The 20,715-nt window shown below is 47.3% G+C and overlaps 1 protein-coding gene across 1 annotated transcript; it reads right to left on the bottom strand.

The window, feature by feature from the left end:
* Rps10 (ribosomal protein S10) lies at window positions 1-8,024 on the bottom strand. The gene is made up of 6 exons (XM_090355855.1): window positions 7,920-8,024; window positions 7,218-7,367; window positions 5,011-5,182; window positions 2,675-2,752; window positions 698-753; window positions 1-104 (listed from the first exon to the last, which is right to left on the bottom strand). Exons 2-6 carry the CDS (start codon window positions 7,365-7,367, stop codon window positions 63-65), a joined length of 498 nt encoding a protein of 165 aa, XP_090211981.1. The 5' UTR covers window positions 7,920-8,024; the 3' UTR covers window positions 1-62.
* Between the last annotated feature and the right edge of the window lie 12,691 nt (window positions 8,025-20,715).

Here is a 20,715-nt window from a genome sequence, read left to right as displayed (position 1 = left end):
AATAAAAGGGACACATTTTTCTGGCTACAAGTTTATTCAACACAAAATAATCCTCTCCATCTTTACTGGGGGGGCTGTCCACGTCCACGACCAAATCCACCTCTCTGCAAGAGAAAGCACATCAGCATTAACAGCACACTCCACTTTTTCCTTTCTCAGGTTTTGTCAACTTTCTGGTCTTATTACCCCCCACAGACACCCAGGCCTGCTTCCTCATTGTTAAAATGGGAATATGGCCCCCACCCAGTGTCCACACACATATATGGAATGACTGTTTCTACTGTGCAGGCCTCCTTCACTCAGGCAGATCTGAGAACACCTGTGAGCTGTGAGGACAGCCACCAAGTGATTTACACACAATAACCTCTATTAACATAATTATTATGATATAGATGAGAAACTGGCTCAGGAAATCACACCTCAAAAGATAATTAGATTTTAGACCAACTTTGTTGAAGCCTTCTCAATCTCAAACTTTACCAATCTGGGACTCATGATGACCATCAGTAACAAAACTGAAAATGCAAACTTGCCATGTGAAGTGATTCATTTGTAAAACTCACTTCAGGAATGTCTAAATTTACCAAAGTTTGCATACTCCATCTCGTGCGCTGATTTAGAATTTGGGGAGATGGGGGATACACTATAGTACCAGTACATGCAACAGCTTATGGAAAACAAGCAGGGGAATACTCACGAACTGAAATTCAGTTGCTGACCCAGCCCCAGCCTCAGCTTTCTTGTCAGCACCAGCTGGAAAGAGAAGGGGGAAGGGAAATGGAGACAAAGAAAACATGAGAAGGGTATCAATGTGCAAAAAAACACCCAGCACCTGATTAATGTAACTGTAACCCCCCTCTATACATTACCCCAACCAAAACAACAACAAAACACACCAAGTTAGAACCACTGAACATCTGATCTCTGTAGAGCAAGGGGAGACAAATCACACATGCACTTTGTGTGTGTGTGTGGGAGGGGAACAGTTGTGGGGCTTGGACTCGAGACTTGTTCCTCTAGGATACACTCAGCTCCTACCCCTGCCTGCCACTATCCTCCCACATACTCCAACTGTCCACTGCTCCGAGAAGCCTGCCTAACTACATCCTACCTTCACTTGCCACCACTGAGACACTCACCTCAAACAAGCACCTAACTTGCAGAGGGAGCTCCGTAAGGCAAGAACGATGAGGGAAAAGTGGTAAGAGCTCACAGAAGCAAAATGAATGCTGAAATCTCAGCACTTCAACAACTGAGGAGGATCATAAACAAGTTCAAGGACAGCTTGGGCAAGGACAGCAAGACCTTGACTCAAAAGACATTCTGTCCAGTTGGGTGCTGGTGGCTCATGCCTATAATCCTAGCTACTCAGGAGGTTGAGATCCGAGGATCACGGTTCAAAGTCAGCCTGGGCACGAAAGTATGTGAGACTCTTACCTACGATTAACCACCAGAAAACTGGAGGTAGCGCTGTGGCTCAAGTAGTAGAGCGACAGCCTTGAGCTGAAGAACTAAGGGATAGCACCCAGGCCCAGAGCAAGCCTCACCACCAAAACACAGTAAAACAAAAACAATAAATAAACCATCCTGTCCCATTAGCAGAGCTAGCTTTAGGAGAGATGTGCACAAAATACCTAGGAGACTTCAAAGATGAAATTGTAATGCCCAAGTCTCAGGACGACCAAGGAGACCATGAGAGTCAGATGCTCCGAAATGCAAAAAGCAAGGCTTTATTCAGGCAGGCTAGCTCTGGGCCTTGTACTACACACCCATACAGCGGGAGTTTAGGAGGAGGCCCCCAGATGAATAATTTCAGGGCTTTCAAAGGCAAAGACCACAGATTTACATCAACACAGCAATCAGCTATTGGAGTGAGATGAGGTGGGGGTTAGGGACATTTCAGGGAAATGGAAGCTAAGGAGAGGTTCCCATGCCAGTAGAGTCCTAATTAGCTGTCTGAAGGTATCTTATGGCTTAGAAAACAAATAAATGCCATCCCTTGAATATACAGGAGTTCTGATTAATTTTAACACAGACAGGTCAGTTCTTGGGACTTAATGGCACAAGTCTGTTTCTTTAACTATTAAAACTGGAGTCTTTCACACACATCCACACTTCTAAATTCTTCTCTTTTGCAACTTGTTTTTACAAGGCAACTGCCAACTAGTTGAATCCTGTAAACTCTACACCCCACTTTCCTGATCCAAGCCACAAATCCTCACTGTGGCCCATACCCCTATCCTCCTACGGGTGTCTAGACAAGCCAGGTCTCCTCTCCAAGAGCATTTGCCCAGATACGCACGCACGCACCTGCGCCCCAGAGTGGCTGGCTGGCTTCCCTGCCCTCCCCCTTCAGGTATTGGTGTACTATCATTTCCTCAAGACTTCTCTTGAAATCTTACCCAATACCTGACTTACTTTTCCTGGCACTAAATGCTAACTCAACGAGAACTCCTCACTGGGAGCAAAGAAGTTTTGTTCTAGTTACAGGCCTTCAGGGCTCAAAGGATTTTGTCCTAATTCCTACACAGAAACACAAGGAACACCAGCTGTTCTGATGATCTGGAGATTGAAGCCAAGGAACTTTTCTGACCATTTTCACATTTTCAAGGACTGAGGATTCAGAGTTCCTATACTAAAACCCAGCCCTAGACACAGAAGACGCATTACTCACGGGGTACAGCGCTCCGTCTGTAGGTGTCTCTGTCAGCTTCACCTCTTATAAGTCTTGCAGGCCTCTCACCCTCCAGACCTATATAAATTAAGCCACACTGTGAACATAGGTCAACGTGGAAACTTTTTTTGTGGGTCATGAACCACTTGAGCCACAGTGCTACTTCTGGCTTTTTTCTAAGTAATTTATTGGAGATAAGAGTCTCATGGGGTAAGGGGCCGGGAGTTTGGCCTAGTGGTTAAAGTGCTTGCTTAGCGTGCATGAAGACCCGGGTTCGATTCCTCGGTACCACATACATAGAAAAAAGCTGGAAGTGGTGTTCAGGCCCTGAGCCCCAGCCCAGGACTGGCAAAAAAAAAAAAGTCTCATGGGGGGTGGAAGGTTGGCCTAGTAGTAGAGTAGTTGCCTAGCATACACAAACCACACATACATACAGAAGCTGGAAGTGGTGCTGTGGCTCAAGTGGTAAAATGCTAGCCTTGAGAAAAAGTCCAAGGATAGTGGTCAGGCCCTGAGTTCAAGCCCCAGGATTGGCAAAAAAGTCTCATGAGCTTTCTTGCCCTGGTTCACTTTGAACTGTAGGATTAGAGGCCTACTCCTTGAACCTCAGTGCCACTTCCAATTTTCTAGTGGTTAATTGGAGATTCCAGTCTCTAGGTTTTTAGTGCCCAGGCTGGCTTGAACCACAATCCTAGTAGCTGGGATTATAGGTGTGAGCCACCAAGCTTGGCTGGAGGCTTTTCTTATGGCAAAGAAAACTGGCATGGTTCTCTTGTTCTCATGGGCAACCACTTACATATGATGGGCTGATGGAGATGGTTAACTCCCAAACTTACTTTCCTTTCCCTTTTTTAAATGGTCCTGGGGCTCAAACTCAGGGCCTGTCCTTGGGCACTTTTTTTTTTGCTCAAGGATAGCACTCTGCCACTACAGCCACTTCTGTGTATGTGGTACCAGGGAATTGAACCCAGGGCTTTGTGCATGCTAGGCAAGCACTATACCACTAGGCTATGTTCCCAGCCAGAAATTTCTATTTCCTACAGAAACTTAATAATTTGGGCTAGTGTTGCAGAAACTGTTTGCTTGTGTTGTTTCTTATCAAAAGCATTTTCTACTACTTGGCAAATATAGAAATACAGGTAATTTTATAAGCATTTGAATAGTGGAAACTTAATTTGACCCATTTCTCTAAGTGGAAATTTTTGTGCAAAGAGGAATTACATAACCCAGAGGCATAAAGACCTCTCATTTTGTTGGATTTCTGTATATAGCTAACCAGCGGAACAAAAATAAATAAAAATAAGCTTTAGGACTATTAATTTAACCACGTTAAGTTGCTCTGAAACTTAGTTGCCATTAAAGTACAAGCAATCTGCTCATGCCTGTAATCCTAGCTACTCAGGAGGCTAAGATCTGAGGATCAAGGTTCAAATCCAGCCTGGCCGCTAAATAACCTAAGGAATGTGACACTCTTATCTCCAATTAATCACTAGAAAATGGGAAGTTTTTGGACAGCAGCCTAGAGCTGAAGAACTTAGGGACAATGCCCAGGCCCAAAGTTCAAGCCCCATGACCCACAAAATAAAAGAAAATGAAGCACAAGCAATCTATGAAGTAGATAAAATACAACTGTTCCCTTAGTAACAAAAAGAAATTCCAGGTCCACATAAACCAACCAAATAAAAAAGTATGGGGCGTAGATGAACTTATTTGCCAATCATGTTTAGGATTCTGCATCTTGTCAACTCAGCCCACAACAAAGTTCTTGTGACAAAATGCAACTACAAGCCAATAATGACGACAGCACTCAGAAGGCAATTCAGGCACATCACACATCCTTAGTGATTACATACACATCCACCCTCTCGTCTTTTTTGTAATTCCTGCTCCCCTAGCCATGAAACCACCGAATTCTCCACTTCTTTCACATGTGATAAAGTCTTGTCATGGCCTTCTTGTGGACAAACATGTCACTCTGATGAAAATATTCAGTTCTCTGCCCTAGGTATAGATATATGCATGAACACTGGGGAATACACACACTAAAACTGTATTCATGCTTTCTTATGGATAATCTAAAAACTTGGATCCAGTTCAAAGATCCCAAGACTTGACCAAAGGTCCTATATGCCAGAATCCCTCCAAACTGACACTGATGTTATGTTCTAAGAACATTGTTTCACCCTCTTTAAAAATATATTATCTGGGGGTTGGGAGTTTGGCCACACACTGAGGGACAGTGCCCAGGCCCTGAGTTCAAGTCCCAGGACTGGCCAAAACAACAAAAACCCCTCTAACAATGATTTCAGGGCAGACCTTAAGAGATATCACTATACCTTTGGGCCGAGGCCTGCCAGTCTCGGGTCGGCTGCGGCGCAAGGTAGCAGGCACAATCTCAGGAGGCAGATGGAGGTAATCTCGGAGATACTGGATGCCTTCGTTGGTTAGGTACCAATAAAAATGCCTCCATGCAAACTGTTCCTTCACGTAGCCTCGAGACTTGAGAGACTGGGGAAAAAATTGCATTAAAATACATGTAAACGGTTGGTATCCTTAATATGTGGCTAGTAGATCCAAACAGTACAAGAGTGAGGACTCAGTATTTGCATAGCCAATGCTATGGACATGGTACTGGAAATATAAACACAACTACATAGATATAAAAACTGATAGATTAATATGTATCTATGATATACAAACCCTTAGCCTAATTTTGATTATGTTCTAAAAACTAAACACCAGAGATTCCCTTCTTGAATACTTGTTAAACACGTCATTTGAAATAGGATGTAAAAATCAATGTTAATAAATTCTTAAAAAACCTACATGTAAAGGGATGGGAGTTGGCCTAGTGGTAGAGTGCTTGCCCAGCATGCACAAAGCCCAGGTTCGATTCCTCAGTACCACACACATAGAAAAGCAGAAGTGGTGCTGAGGCTCAAGTGGTAGAGCTCTAGCCTTGAGAAAGTCCAAGGACAGAGCTCAGTCCTGAGCCCAAGCCAAGGACTGGTAAAATAAAAAGCTTGTAAAGCTGGGCCTCAGGGCTCACACCTATAATTCCATCATGAGGTTGAGGAAGGAAGATGTGTTTGAACCAGGCTGGACTAATTACGCCCTATCCTAAAACTAATGCTAGGGACAGGGAGTTTGGCCTAGTGGTAGAGTGCTTGCCTAGAATACATGAAGACCGGGTTGGAAGGCCGGAAGTGCTGGACACTCAAAAACCAAAAGGGAGCTGGGTGGAGTGGCTCACGGCTGTAATCCTAGCTACACAGGAGGCTGAGATCTGAGGCACAAAAGGACCTAAGACTCATATCTAATTAACCCCAAGAAAACAGGAAGTGGGCCTTGGCTCAAGGGTAAAGCTGAAGAGCACAGGGACAATGCCCAGGCTGAGTTCAAGCCCCATGACCCACAAAAAGAAAAAAAAAAAAAAAAGCTGGAAGTGGTGCTGTAGTTCAAGTGGTAGAGCTCTAGTCTTGAGAAACCCAAGGACAGTGCTAAGGATCAGGCTCTGACCCTAAAAAACCCTAAAATGAATTATTCTTGAAATTGGGAAAACCACAGTTCCAGGCCACAAGCCCAGAGTAGGTGGTTCTTAGTCCAGGCTCAGACATGAAGCCTATTGGTAATACTAATAAGCCAGATGTGGTGGCTCATGCCTGTAATCTTAGTTACTCAGGAGGCTGAAATCTAGGATCATGGTTCAAAGCCAGCCTGGGCAGTAGTCATTGAGACTCTTCAATTAACCATCAGAAAGCCTGAGTAACTGTGGCTCAAGGAGTAGTGTGGTAAGCCTTGAGCTGAAAAGCTCAAGGACAGCACCCAGGCCCAGAGTTGAAGTCCCATAAGGGGGGGGGGGGGGGGGAGCTGGGAACTAGTGACTCACCCCTGTAACCCTAGCTACTCAGGAGGCTGAGATCTGAGGATTTCAGTTTAAAGCCAGCTGGGGCAGAAAAGTCCCTATGAGACTCATCTTCAACTGATCATTCAAAAACCGGATGTGTCTCCAGTGGTAGATTGTTAGCTTTGAATACTAAAAGGTTCATGACAGTGCCCAGGGCCTAAGTTTAAGCCCTACACCAAAAACACAACCAAGCTGAGTACAGAGACTCATGCTTGCAATCCCAGCTACTTGGGGGCCAAGACCTGAGGATCTCAGTTCAGAGCCAACTTGGGCACAGAAGTCTCCAATTTAAAAAAAAAAAAAAAAAAGCCAGAAGCAGAGATGTGACCAAGTGGTAAAGAGTGCTAGCTAGCCTTGAGCAACAAAAGCTAGGGATAGCGCCCACAGTATTAGAACTGTGAGACAGACTGACACAGGTGCCAGCCAACCAGTACAAACTGGAGGTGGGGCTCAGCAGAATGCCAGCCTAATAAGGACCCCTACTAAGTTCAAACCCCAGTAACCCAAAGATGACAGCACTACAAGGTTCAAGCTCTACACGTACAAGAGAGCAGCAAGGAAGCTTAGCCTGTCTTGGCCTCTCACTGGAATGAGCCTTCACAGCTGGTGGGAAACCCCTCCATCTGTATCCCATACCTGCATGGCCTTCATGACGTGAAGGTTGGGCACATTCTTGTCTGCTAGCTCTGGGTGCTTGGGCATGTGGACATCCTTCTTGGCCACCATAACCCCCTCCTTAAAAAGGAGTTCATAAATGGCAATCCGGTTCTTCTTGGGCATCAACATCTACAAGAAACAAGTTACACAACGGGGTTGGGGTGCACATCTGCTTTACCTGCAACACTCTGACAACCACCACCAGTGGTATTCAGGGTCTGAGGTGGGCACAGACCCTGTAGTCTCTGGGGATCATCAGACACATTAGCTAGGGAGCAGTCTCGAGGCTGTTCCCTCGAGAGCCAGAGGGAAGACAGCATTCGCTTCCGGACATGCTCGGAACCCCAAGTCAAGAGGCTGCCCTCGCCCCCCAAATTAGAGCCATGGGTGGGGCAGTCAGGGAGACGATGACCCCCCCCGACCTCGCCTGGCTGGCTTCCCCACACACCAGGGTCTCAATCGCCCGCGGTGCTCTCCGCCATCCGGAAAGCCCATGGTCGCCTACCAGCACCCCGCTCCTCTCCCTTCAACTACGTCCCAGCCACACGCGCTACTTAAACACGGGTGTGCGGAAAGAGAGCGGGAGGACCCCCAGCCCCTGTCCCCAAGGAGGCGCGCGCCCTATGGCGGCACGACGGCCCGGATGGGGGCCGATGGAACCCGAACCTCAGAGGAACTCACCGCGGCGGCTTCAGGGTCCGAGGCCGAGGCTGGAAAAGAAAGGGCATGCGCGACGCGGCGTCTCTTCCGGGCTACGTGGCCCCGCCCCCAGCCAGGCCCCGCGCGCTGTCGGTGGTGGCCTTGGCGGTGCCTGAGGAGCCGGCGGCTCCCTGAGCGTGGGTCACCGAGCGTTACCGCCTTTGGGCGCACGCGCGACGGAACGCCCTGGGCTAGTCGCACAAACCTTTAGTTTGTGCCTTTAAGGATCACGTCCCGGCCGGGAGTGTGGCCTAGTGGTAGCGTGCTTGCCTTGCATGCACGAAGACACGGGTTCGATTCCTGGGTTCCACATACATAGAAAAGCCGAAGTGGTGCTGTGGCTCAAGTGGGAGAGCTCCAGCCTTGAGAAAGCCCAAGAGCTGAGTTCAAGCCCCAGGACTGGCAAAAAAAAAAAAAATCATGTGAATATAGTTCAACTTGGACAGATGATCACGTGCTGCTTGGGTAGATAAAGAGAGAAAATACACCAATTGGCAATTGAGGAGGGTGAGATATGAGGATGCAGTCCTCGAACTGCCAGCCTGGGCAGAGAAGTCGCCGAGAGGCTCCTTATCTCCAATAACCACTCAAAAACCAAAAGGGAGCCTGGCACACCTACAACAAGCCAGGCGCGGTGGCTCAGGCCTGTAATCCCAGCTACTCAGGAGGCTGAGATGTGAGGATCCCGGTTCAAAGCCAGCCCGGGCACAAAAGGACTTGAGACTTAGCTCTAATTAGCCTCTAGAAAATGGGAAGTGGGGCTTGGCTCCAGGGTAGGCTGGTAGCCGTGAGCTGAAGAGCTCAGGCCGAGTTCAAGCCCACGACTCACAGAAAAAAAGAACCAGAAGTGGTGCTGTGGCTTATGGTGGTGAAGCACCAGCCTGGAGCAGGCAGAGGCTCAGAGACATCACCCAGGCCCCACAACTACCCCCCCCCCAAAAAAAAGACTAGCAAAAATACAAAAACGAAAATCCTATTAGCTAAAGATATATTGTGTATATTTTAAAGCTTTTTTTTCCTCACCAATATATCATGAATCTTCATCTTAATACCTACAATTTTAATAATTGTGGAGTAGTCTAATGAATAAAAGCCTCATTGCTTTGTTATTTTGTGCTGATACTGGGCCTTTTACTCCTGCTTGGCTTTTTCAAAAGGAGTTGGTGCTATACCACTTGAGCCATAGCTCACTTCTGGTTTTTTGCTAGTTAACTAGAGATACCAGTCTCATGGACTTTACTGCCCCCACTGACTATGAACCATGAGCCTTAGATCCCAACCTCATCAGTAGCTAAGGTTACAGCTACTGAGTCACTAGTGCCAGGTTCTTCAAGTGTTTCTGTGGTTTCATTGTTTAACTGAGTATTCTGAGACCAGGCCTCATGCCTTTGCCTCAGTAAAGTCTTCAGAGTTTATTCAAAGTAGAATGAAATCAGCATGGAAGCTTACCCTTGATGGGGGATCGAACTTTGAGACCAGTCTAAGACATTGCAACCAATGTCTGGTATATGCTTGCTACCCCAGCTGTAGGGGAAACACAATAGCTACATACACTGTCACCCCCAGTGATATGGGGAAGCCCAAGAGCGAAATCTCATTCCAGGCTGGCCCTGGGCTTTCATAAATACACTACCATAAAAATAATCAAGGCAAGGCCGGGAGTTTGGCCTAGTGGTTAAAGTGCTTGCCTAGCATGCATGAAGACCCGGGTTCAATTCCTTGGTACCATATATAGAAAAAAGCCGGAAGTGGTGCTGAGGCTCAAGTGGTAGAGCTCTAGCCTTGAGAAAATCCAAGGACAGTGCCCAGGCCCTGAGCTCAAGCCCAGGACTGGCAAAAAAAAAAAAAAAATAACCAAAGCAAACCAGGGGCTCGGTGGCTCAAGCCTATAATCCTATCTACTCAGGAGGCGAGATCTGAGGATCAAGCTTCAAAGCCAGCCCAGGCACTAACGAATGTGAGAGTCTTAATTTCAATTAATCTCTAGAAAATGGGAAGTGGGGCTATGGCTCAAGGGGTAGGGTGGTAGCCTTAAGCTGAAAAGCTCAGGGACAATGCTCAGGCTCAGAGTTCAAGCCCCAGGACTGGAAACAAACAAATAAACAAAACAAGGCAGGGCTGGGAGTTTGGCCTAGTGGTAGAGTGCTTGCCTAGCATGCACGAAGACCTGGGTTCAATTCCTCAATACCACATACAGAGAAAAAAGCCCGAAGTGGTGCTAAGGCTCAAATGGTAGAGCCTTGAGAAAGTCCAAGGACAGTGCTCAGGCCCTAAGCTCAAACCCAGGACTGGCAAAAAAAGAAAAAAGAAGATACACATATTTAAGGAAGCAGTACTGAAGTTTGGAATCCCATGCTTACACAGTGGGCACTCTACCATTTAAGCCAAGCCTCTGCCCTTTTTCCTTTCAATATTTTTCTCATAGAGTCTCACCCTACCCTACTCTCTCCTCCTGAGGCTTGAGCTTCAATCCTATTTAAATGTCCCCTGTAGCTAGGAGGACAGACGTGTACCACTACACACAGCTTGTGGGTAAGGATGGGATTTCAAGAACTTTGTTTTCTTTTGCCCATACTGGGGCTTGATCTCAGGGCTTGGGCTCTGTCCACAGACTTTCATGACCAGGCTGGCTTTGAACCATGATCCTCAGAGCTCAGCCTCTTGAGTAGCTAGGATTACAGGCGGGAGCCACCAGTACCCAGCTTCAAGAACTTTTTGCTAGGCAAGTCTTCACCCCAAGTCCTTCCAATTTTTGCCTCCTATGTAGTTGGGATTATAGGCAAAAGCCAGCACTTGCAGCTGGCACACAAGCCTTTAGGTGACAATTCAGGATATTTTTTTGTTTGTTTTGGCCTTGAGCTTTCTCAAGGCTAACACTCTACCACTTGAGCTACAGTACCATTTCTGGATTTTTCTGTATATGTGGTAACCAAGGAATGGAACCCAGGGCTTCGTGGAGCCCCCCTCAGGACATTCTTATCAGTATATATCTGTATATAAATTCAGGTGACCTGCCATCCAGGACCTTTTCTGCTCAACCCCTATTCCAGGAATATTGTACTAGTTGGTACTACTGCCTGCTGAGTCATGTTCCTTTGGGATGATATGCCATAATAATAATTTTTTTTTCCCAGTCCTGGGCCTTGAGCTCTCGGCCTGGGCACACTGTCTCTATGGACCTTTTGCTCAAGGATAATACTCTACCACTTGAGTTACAGCACCACTTCCTGCTTTTTCTGGGATTAATTGGAGAGAAGAGTCTCAGGACTTTCCAGCCTGGGCGGGATTAGAACAGTGATCTTCAGATCTCAGCCTCCTGAATAGCTAGGATTATAGGTGTGCCCCACTGGTGCCCAGCCGCAGGACTGAAAAAAGAAAAGAAGAAAGGAGAAAGCAGTTGTTGTTCCTAGAACAGCTAAAGCAGAGGTCAGGCACTGTCAGGAAATGCCCGTGGGCTTTTGCTCAGGGTAGGAATCGTGGCTCTATGTCCCTGGCTCCCTGTGGGTGGAGGGAGGGTCTCCCCAAGCTGAAAATTAGTAGACATGGTTGGTTAAGGTTTCCAGATTTCTTTGCTTTTGAAATTCCTTTTGATGAAATTTGTCAGCCCGATGCTGTTGGCTCATATCTATAATCCATAACCCTAATCACTCAGGAGGCTGAGACCTTAGGGTCAAGGTTTGAAGTAGCCTGGGCAGGGAAGTGGGAGAGACTCTTATCTCCAATTAACCAGCAATGCTAGCCTTGGGCAAAAAAGCTGAGGGACCGTGTCCAGGCCACACACACACACACACACACACACACACACACACACACACACACACCCCTGTCACAGCCAGGAGCAAGGAAGGCCTGCAGGAGTCCCTGGCCCAAGGCTGACTCCACCAGGGTGTGGCTTCTCTCTGGGGCTCTGGGGACTACGGGCACAGTGGTGCTCCAGCTGTGACGAACCTGACCTTCTTTCCTCAATGACACCTCCCTTCACACACCGAGAATAGCCCAGCGCCTCTTCCCACTCGCTGCGAGGCTCCACGGAGGAGCCATCTGTGCCGCCAGGCCCGAGAGCCTGGTGGTAGTTGGGGAATTGCTGAGGCGTTCCCAGCACATGTGCAGGGCATCGGCTTCCTCCTCCTCCTCCTCCTCCTCCTCCTCCTCTTCTCCTCCTCCTCCTCCTCCTCCTCCTCTTCCTCAAGGCCTTGCATTCTTTCTTGGGTTTTTCAGTCAAGGCTGATACTCTACCACTTGAGTCACAGCTCAACCTCCAGCTTTTTACTGGTTAATTGGAAATAAAAGTCTCACAGACTTTTTCTGCCCAGGCCTCAAACCATAATCTTCAGATCTCAGCCACCTGAACAGCTAGGATTACAGGCATGAGCCACCTCGCCCGGCCCTAGTATCTTTTAATAGCAGTATGAACCTGTTGATTTGAATTGAATTTGAGTTAAATGCATTGCAGTTTTTAGCCTTTTGAACTGCCACAGCTTGGTGGGTACCTGTTCACCATGGCTCTTAAATTCTTAGCTTTATTTTTTTTTAATATTTATTTCTTTTGTGGGTTATAGGGCTTGAACTCGGCCTTGAACTCCTCAGCTCAAGGCTACCACCTTGAGTCAAGCCCCACTTCCCATTTTCTAGAGGTTAATTGGAGATAAGAGTCTCAGGTCCTTTTGTGACCCAGCTGGCTTTAAGCCTTGACCCTCAGATCTCAGCCTCCTGAGGAGCTAGGATTGCAGGCATGAGCTACTGCACCGGGCTTAGGTTTATTTTATTTTATTTTTTGTTGATTGTATGAGTTGATCTCTGGGCCTGGGTGCTGTCCCTGAGATCTTCAGCTCAAGGCTACCTCCGTACCCCTTGAGCCACTTTACCACTTTCAGTTTTCTGGTAATTAATTGGAGATAAGAGTCTCATAGACCTTTTTAGTACTGAACTGGGTTTGAACCCCAATCCTCAAATCTCAACCTCCTGAGTAGCTAGGATTACAGGCATGAGCCACCTTGCCCAGCTTGACTTCTTAGTTTTATGGTGGTCTTAGTTTTCAGAGCTTCCTAGAGTGAGTTCAGGGGCCCATGTCTGCTAGGTAGGTACTTGAGCCACACTTGTAATCATTCTGCTTTCCATTTTATTTTTCAGATAGGGTCTCATGCTTTTGCCTGGGCTGGAATTTTGTTCCTACGATCTTCACATCCTGAGCAGCTAGAATTACAGGCATGCACTACCATATCTGCTCTACCTCTGCTTCCCATGTTTGGCAGTCTCCCCAATAAGGATCCTGATGCACACAGCTAGGAGTCTTGTAGAGTCAGCTTTCTCCTTTTTTGTCAGTGATGGGGCTTGAACTAGAACCTGGGTGCTGTCCCAGACAGCGCTCAAGGCTAACACTTTACCACTTGAGCTACCGTGCCCATTTCTGGTTTTGATTTTTAGTAGTTAATTGGAGGAAAGCATCTCACCAGGACTTTTCTGCCTAGGGTTGGCTTCAAATCATGATCCTCAGATCTCAGTGGCAAGCATTACAGGCATGAGCGCCTGGCGCCCAGCCACACCCTTGCTCTTCTTAAACTTGCCACTTTCCTGAGAATGTCTGCTACCTGTCTTTGAGGTCTCTTTTCCTGACCACCTTGGACTTTCCCCTCAAGGTTTCTGCTTCCAACACAGGGGTAGATCATTCAGTAATTTGTCCTTCCTCAGAGTCATGCTTTCCCAGACAACTCTATGAAATAGCAGCCACTAGGTCTCTAAAGCTCCCCTAGTCACCTAAGTGAGACTAGAAGGTGAGTGTCACTCTGCCTTCTGTTGGTCAAGGCAAGTCACAACACTGGCCCAGATTCTAGGGTACTGAGACAGAGGTTTCAGCTTGCCCAACCCTAAACTGCCCCTGAGGAAACCAGCCCAGGGGTAACTGAAGCCTACACAGCATCACCCAGGAATGCTTTTGCCACCTCAGGCTCAGCTTGTAGAAATGAATTAGCTCTCACCTTCCCTCCCAAACCCATCACTCACTGCCCCCCCCCGGGGGGGGCTGGCAGGACATATGGCCCTGCCAGTGGTAAGTCAAGCCAGGAGCTCTGCCAGGGAGGGCCAGATGGAGCAGAAGGAAAGCACAAATCAACCCTTGTGGGCAACACCATAAATAATGCTTCTAGGTGAGTGCAGCTCTGCAGGCCCTGCCTACCTCCAACCTAAAAGCCCAGCTCAGCCAGCTGACATGGCTGCTCTGGTGGCATACAGGGTGAAGACAGTGGAAGGGAAGGATAATTTGACCTGGCAGGGTCATTCTGAAACTCATTCTTTACTCCCACCTTGCTGTCCCTCCCTGCAAGGGCCTGACTGAGCCTTCTGGCTGTGACTGTGCATGGCGACCGGAGATGAGCCACTGCCTGTAGCTTTGACATTCTAATGGGCCAAAGGGCAGGGCCTTTCTTCTCTGATGCCTCAGCTTTTTTTCTGGGTTTCTGGGGATGGGGGCCCAGGGGATGCCATATGGTGGTTCTGCTTCCCCAGCCAGAGAATTGACTCTTTTTTTTTTTCAAATCGGTGAGTAAGCTTTGGGCCTGTGTCAGTTGTGTTCTGCACCTTGCTTTCTACTTTCAAGGTGAAGATTTCCCTTTTTGCTTCAGGTCAAATCCCATACTTGTCCTTTTTTATCTATAAGTAGCAGAACTTTCTCCCTGCCAATGCTCTCCTAGTCTTTCCTGTCAGGCTCAGGGTGCCCCCAGGGGATTGGAGGCCAAGAAAGATACAGAATGAGTGAGACAGGATGACATGTGTCATTGTCACTTCATGGTGTTTGTTCTCTACTTACTTGATAGCATTGAATTTGAACTGAGAAAGATCCTAGGGGCAGTCATGTGACACATGTCCTTAATCCCAGCTCTCAGGCAGAGGTAGGTGGATCACTCTCTAAAAAAAAAAAAAGGCTGGAGCATAGCCTAATGGTAGAGTGCTTGCCTAGCACGTATGAACCCTGGGTTCAATTCCTCAATATCACATATGCAGAAAAAGCTGGAAGTGGTGCTGTGACTCAAGTGGTAGAGTGCTAGCCTTAGAAAGCTCAAAGAAAGTGCCCAGGCCCTGGGTTCAAGACCCAGGTCTGGCAAAAAAAAAAAAAAAAAAGCAAAAAAGTGTGGCCAAGCCAGGTCCCATTCTCTAGATTCCATCTCCAAAATCATTAGCTAAAAGAAGAAGGCTGGTGGTGTAGCTCAAGTGGTAGAGCAAGTCCAAACCCTAGTACTGCCAAAATTGAGATAGAGAGAGGGAGAGAGAGAGAGAGAGAGAGAGAGAGAGAGAGAGAGAGAGAGGAAGAAGAAGAAGGAGGAGGAGGAGGAGGAGGAAGAGGAAGCAGAAGCAGCAGCAGCAGCAGCAGCAGCAGCAGCAGAGCAGCAACAACAAAGGCCAGTCTTGCTGCCTCATGATTCCTAAAGAGGAGGTTGAGATGTGTAATTTAACAAGGTTTCTGGCCAGGATTGTGGCCATGCTTGAAGCCCTGGGTTCAATTCCTTGGTACTATAAAGCCTGAACAAAATATAGACATTTCAGGCTTAGATCTCATCCTGCTAAAGACACAATGACTGGAAATGTGTCTATGACCCCCCTCCCCTAAAACCTCCTGTAAGACCCCTCTTTCATCCTCTAAAGGCATCTCTCCTTCCCACGATGAGGACAATTGAGTATGTTACCTAAAACTAACCCAGACCCCATAGAAACTCAATTAACTCAGGAAGTTCCCAAACAAGCTGTGAACTGTAAACTCCAGATAACAGAACTCAGGAATGAAAAGGCAAGGAAGGAAATGGAGGAGTCCAATCAGGAAGAGGCATGTGGGCAGCTCCCCCACCTTCTTGCCACAGTTGCTGACCCCTCCTCTTGCTCAGCAAGACTGCGCTCCAAAGTCAGGTAGAAAAAGATAGGATAATTTAAATGACTCCCCAGAAACAGGTTAGGATTTGAGTGTTCACTCACTGTGACGCAACAAAATTGTTCAGTTGTGGGTGAATGCTACAATCCTATTGGCCCCTGTATGTGGTCTGTGAGTCCAGGCTGGAGCTTGCAATAAAAGCCTCTCATGTGCTTATATCAGATTCACCTCCTTGGTGGTCTTTGGAGACCTCAAATTTAGGCATTACAGTACCACATACAAAGAGAAAGCCAGAAGTTGTGCACAACTTTTACATAGTTTTCCCCAGACATTGGCCATGGTGATTAAAAAAAAAAACCCAAACATTCTCACATAGTAAGTCAAAAGGTAAACCAAATAGGGTCTGTGAAAGCCCTTGCAAAACCAAAATATTCACACACTGTACCGATTCTCTTCTCTCCAGTATTGTATATGTGTTTGGTTTTGGTTTTGTTTGTTGTTTGGTCCATCTTGGGGCTTTGAACTCTGGGCCTGGGTGCTGTAGCTGAACTCTTCAGCTCAAGGTTAGTGCTCTACAACCTAAGCCACAGCACCACTTCCAGTTTTCTGGTGGTTAACTGGAAATGAGGCTCATGGACTTCTGTGCCTGGGCACAGAACCATGCCCCCTGATCTCAGCCTCCTGAGTAGCTAGGATTACAGGTGTGAACCTCTGGCCCCCAGCTTAGTTTTTTTTTGTTTGTTTTAGATTTTTTGAGACAGAATTTCGTTATGTACTGGTTAAGGCTGACAGTGAACTTGCCATCCTTCTGCCTCAGTGCTGGGATCTCAGGCATGTTACCATCATTCTCAACTCTAAGTATTAATTGTGAAAAATAAGATTACAAATAGTGAGCTCTGCCACAACCACCTCCTGAATATAGAAGACTGATCTTAGTGAATTTGATATGAGTTGATTTGATATTTGATATTTGAATTAGCCATATCGATATGGTTCAGGATGCATCAGATGTTCTGTGTGTACTTAAGGTACAGTACCACTAGGTGGCGGTGGCGTTCAGGTCGTGGAGACCTGTTCCACTGTTGGGTACCTGAAGGACGCACTGAAAAGCCCTTCCCACTTTGAGAAGGGTCTCCCCAAAGGGCTCAGTGAGCCTCAGTTTCATCATCTGTAAAGTGAGGATTATTACTTTAATAGGATTACATATGTAATCCTCCCCCCTCACACTGTGCATCTTAAGCATTCAAGTCAATATTTGCATCTTTTTTTTTCTTCTTTTGCCAGTCTTGGGGCTTGAACTCAGGGCCTGAGCACAGCACTGTCTTTGAGCTTTCCTCAAGGCTAGAGGTCTACCACTTGAGCCATAGCACCAAGTCTGGCTTTTTCTATGTATGTGGGTACCGAGGAATTGAACCTGGGTCTTCATGCTTGCTAGGCAAGCACTCTACCACTAGACCAAACCCCCAGCCCAATATTTGCATCTTTTCTAGCCTGTACATGCATACTCTTGGAACCAGACTACCTGGGTCTGCAAGCTAAACCCAGACACTTGCCAATGTATAGGGTTCCTTCTAGGTAGTGTCTTCAGGATATTTTAAAATAAATCAGACATAAATGAGTCAGAGGCAAAGAAAAGCCACAATCCCCAGGCTCATGACAACCTGGTCTCAGGATGGAGGGCACAGCCAGAAATGGCTTCTGTCCATCAGATAGGAGATGGAACCTAATGTGTGAAGCCAGCTAGTGGTAAGATGAAAAAAAAAAAGGGCAGAGGAGCCAAGAGGCTCTTTTGAAAGTATTTTTGTCCCTCAGGCATGTCCTGCACCCCTCTGTGCCTGCTGCTGAAAGGCAGCTCAGAAAAGAAAGCTTTATACTAGGGTAGCAGAGCCAGTCGCTTTCTCTGCTCTTCCCAGCCAGGCCAAGTTTACATGTAGGTTTGCAGAAGTCAGGCATCGGGTGACTGGCAACAGCACCTGACCAGAAGTCAGGAGATCTGTTTTTAGCCCCAGCTCTGTCACTGAAGTGCTGTGTGACCTTGAATGAGTCAGTTTCCCTCTCTGGGTCCTCGTCTTTTACTGCCAAAATTTGAACAACATCCCTATTCTCCTTTTCCAACCAGAGATATGGTCCAAATAGAAAAACATCTCCAAAGCCTTACCTGTTCTCTAAAGCTGGCTTGTTGAATAGGACAAAAGGTATCTAAAGTCTCCTGCCACCTGCCTTTCCCAGGCCAAGCATGCAGTATTAATTACCAATCCATTATTCATTCACTGATTTATTTATTTATTTCACATGCATGTTTGGGGCTGGTTTGTCCTTCTGTCTACAAGACTTTCATATCTTTCCAGTATCTACAAACCTCTCAGGGAGGGCTGAGTAGCGGGAGTCTGAGGGAGGTGGCTTCCCACCAAGGATAGCCAGGAATGCTCTATAAAGATCCAGATCCACCAGAACTTGACACACCAGAGAAAAGGGAGATCTGGAGAGTGCTAGGAAGAGCAAAAAGTATTGTCAAAAGGGACAAAGTTCTCTTCCCCATGGCTTATGCCTGAAATCCTAACAACTCAAGAGATTAAGATCTAAAGATACTAGTTCAAAGCCAACTTGGCAAAAAAAGTTCATGAGACTGTTATCTGCAATTAAGTACCAAAGACAAAACAAAACAGAACGCCCAGAAGTGAAGCTGTTGTTTGAGTGGTAGAGCACCAGCCTTGAGCAAAAAAAAACTAACAGAGTCCAGGCTCTGAATTCAAGCCTCTAGCACATATCTCCCCCTAAAGGGGGGGAAAATCTGTTTTCTAATCTGGGGCACAAAACAGTAAGACAGAGAGGAAGGGGTGGAGGAAGAGGGAGGAGAGGGAAGTTTATCTCAGATGAACATAAGCATCGCACACAGAAAGTAGCCTCGAAAAATGAGTTTAATTTTAGAAAGCATGGAAGTTCTGTGTCAGTTCCTAAAATAATGCTTTCTTTTGGCTTGTGCAGGGCAGGTGTGCGTGTGGGCACTCCTCTCCCATTCCCCCACGTTGAGGCCACTGATGTCTAATTCAATCCCAGCCTGCTGGAACACACCCGGCTGTCTCCTCCGCCTCCCTTCTGCGTTCTGATCTGGTTCATGGCTCTGCAGAAGGCAGAGACCACTTTCTCTGCCTCCAACTTCTCTTTTCCTCTGAGTTCTGTCCCTTCCCAACGTGTAAGTGTCTTTGCTCTTGCCACCCTCCATCCTGGTTGCCAAAGGACACTGCATGTCCTCTTTCAGTGAGGGCCCAGGTTGGACTTTCTGCCTCTTCAAACCTCACCATTAAACCACTAGACAAAACTAGGCATGGGTGGCTCACACCTGTAATCCTAGCTACTCAGGAGGCTGAGATCTGAGGATCACAGCTTGAAGCCAGTCCATGAGCCTCTTATCTCCTTGAGACTCTTAACCACCAAAAAGCCAGAAATGGAGCTGTGGCTCAAGTGGTAAAGTGCCAGCCTTGAGCAAAAAGCCATTGGGGACAGCAACCTGGCCCTGATTTCAAGCCCCAGGACTAGCATCAATCAATCAATCAATCAATCAATCAATAAATGCTCTCTGGAAGATGCACTGAGGCCAGGTATTATCCTGAGAAAGGAAAGGGAAGCTTTCCTGTTCTCTCCTTTCTCCAGAACCTCTTGTGTGGTAGGGAATGTGATGAGCTTCTTTTCATTAAGACAGTTCTAAGGATCTCTGGGAAGCAGGGGCTCACAGAACTACAGCAGACCCAAAGGGGAGAGATTTGGGGGGTGCAAATAGTTAATGTTTATAAAAAGAACAGGTCCCACCAAGGGCTGCTGCTCATGCTATAATCCCTGCTACTCAGGAGGCTGAGGTGTGATGATCATGGTTCAATGCCAGCCTGGGCAGGAAAGTCCATCTCCATGTAACCACCAAAAAGCTGGAAGTGGAGATATGGCTCAAAGAGTAGAGCACCAATGGTGAGCAAAAAAGCTAAGCAAGAGCATGAGGCCCTGAGTTCAAGCCTCAATACTGGTACAGAAGAAAAATAACAAACGAAAAATACTGTATTTTGTGTACCTAGTAGGTTCCAGGTGCCATGCTAGGTGCCTTTCCTTCATTGGCTGGTTGTGTTAGCTCCCTGGAGACAGTGCTACCGTCATCCTCACCCGGCCTGGGCGGCTGGGCTCAGGAATTACTGGAGTGGGAATCGGGGTGAGGTCAGCTTCCTTGACACCAGACAGTGTTCAGAATCTGGCAGTTACCTGCCACATGTGCCCTGGCTGGCTCTTCCTAGTTAATCCTTCCCTGCCTCTGGCTTCCTCTAGTAAGTCAGTACCTCTGCCAGCTCCTTATTGAAAGTCAGCCTCCTCCAGGAAGCCTTCTTGCCTGGTTCTCCAGCGCCCCCCGACTTTCTCCAGAGCAGTGTCCACTCACTTGGAAATCCTGCACAGCCCTAGGACGGGCACTGCTATCTGGTTTCCCCAAGTGGGTGCTTTGGTCCTCTGGATGCTACACCCTGCTGTTAGGGCTCGGAGAATTCTTGCTACCCTGGGACGTTCCTCTGGTCACTGAGCCCTCTACAGTGAGGGCTGTGGAGAGGAGGTCAAATGGGGGAGATGTATGAAGGTCACCCCAAACGCAACAATAAATGGTAAGTGGTGAGGGTGAAGGACTCACCATGCAACCCCTCCTCGTTGACAGTCTGGGAGCCCTCGGTCTCTGGCCCTGCTCCTGTTACAGTAGTCCTTCTGCTATGGACGTTGAAGACCTGTCTTCACCTCAAGTGAAGGGCTGTGGGAGGGCAGAGGCTTGGTCTGTCTCGTCTCTGAGGTACCCAATGGATGGGCAGTTACAGAGCACATAGTAGGTCTTCTGCAGACATGTACTGAACAAACCCCACTCTGCCCTGCGGTGTGTGATTTTTCTGGAAGCGTTTAGGG

Source organism: Megascapheus bottae, chromosome 22 (genome assembly GCF_031878675.1).
Source record: "Megascapheus bottae isolate mThoBot1 chromosome 22, mThoBot2.hap1, whole genome shotgun sequence".
Classification (NCBI taxonomy): Eukaryota; Metazoa; Chordata; class Mammalia; order Rodentia; family Geomyidae; genus Megascapheus; species Megascapheus bottae.
Note: the sequence above shows the minus strand (reverse complement) of the source record. Positions and strands in the feature narration are given on the sequence as shown.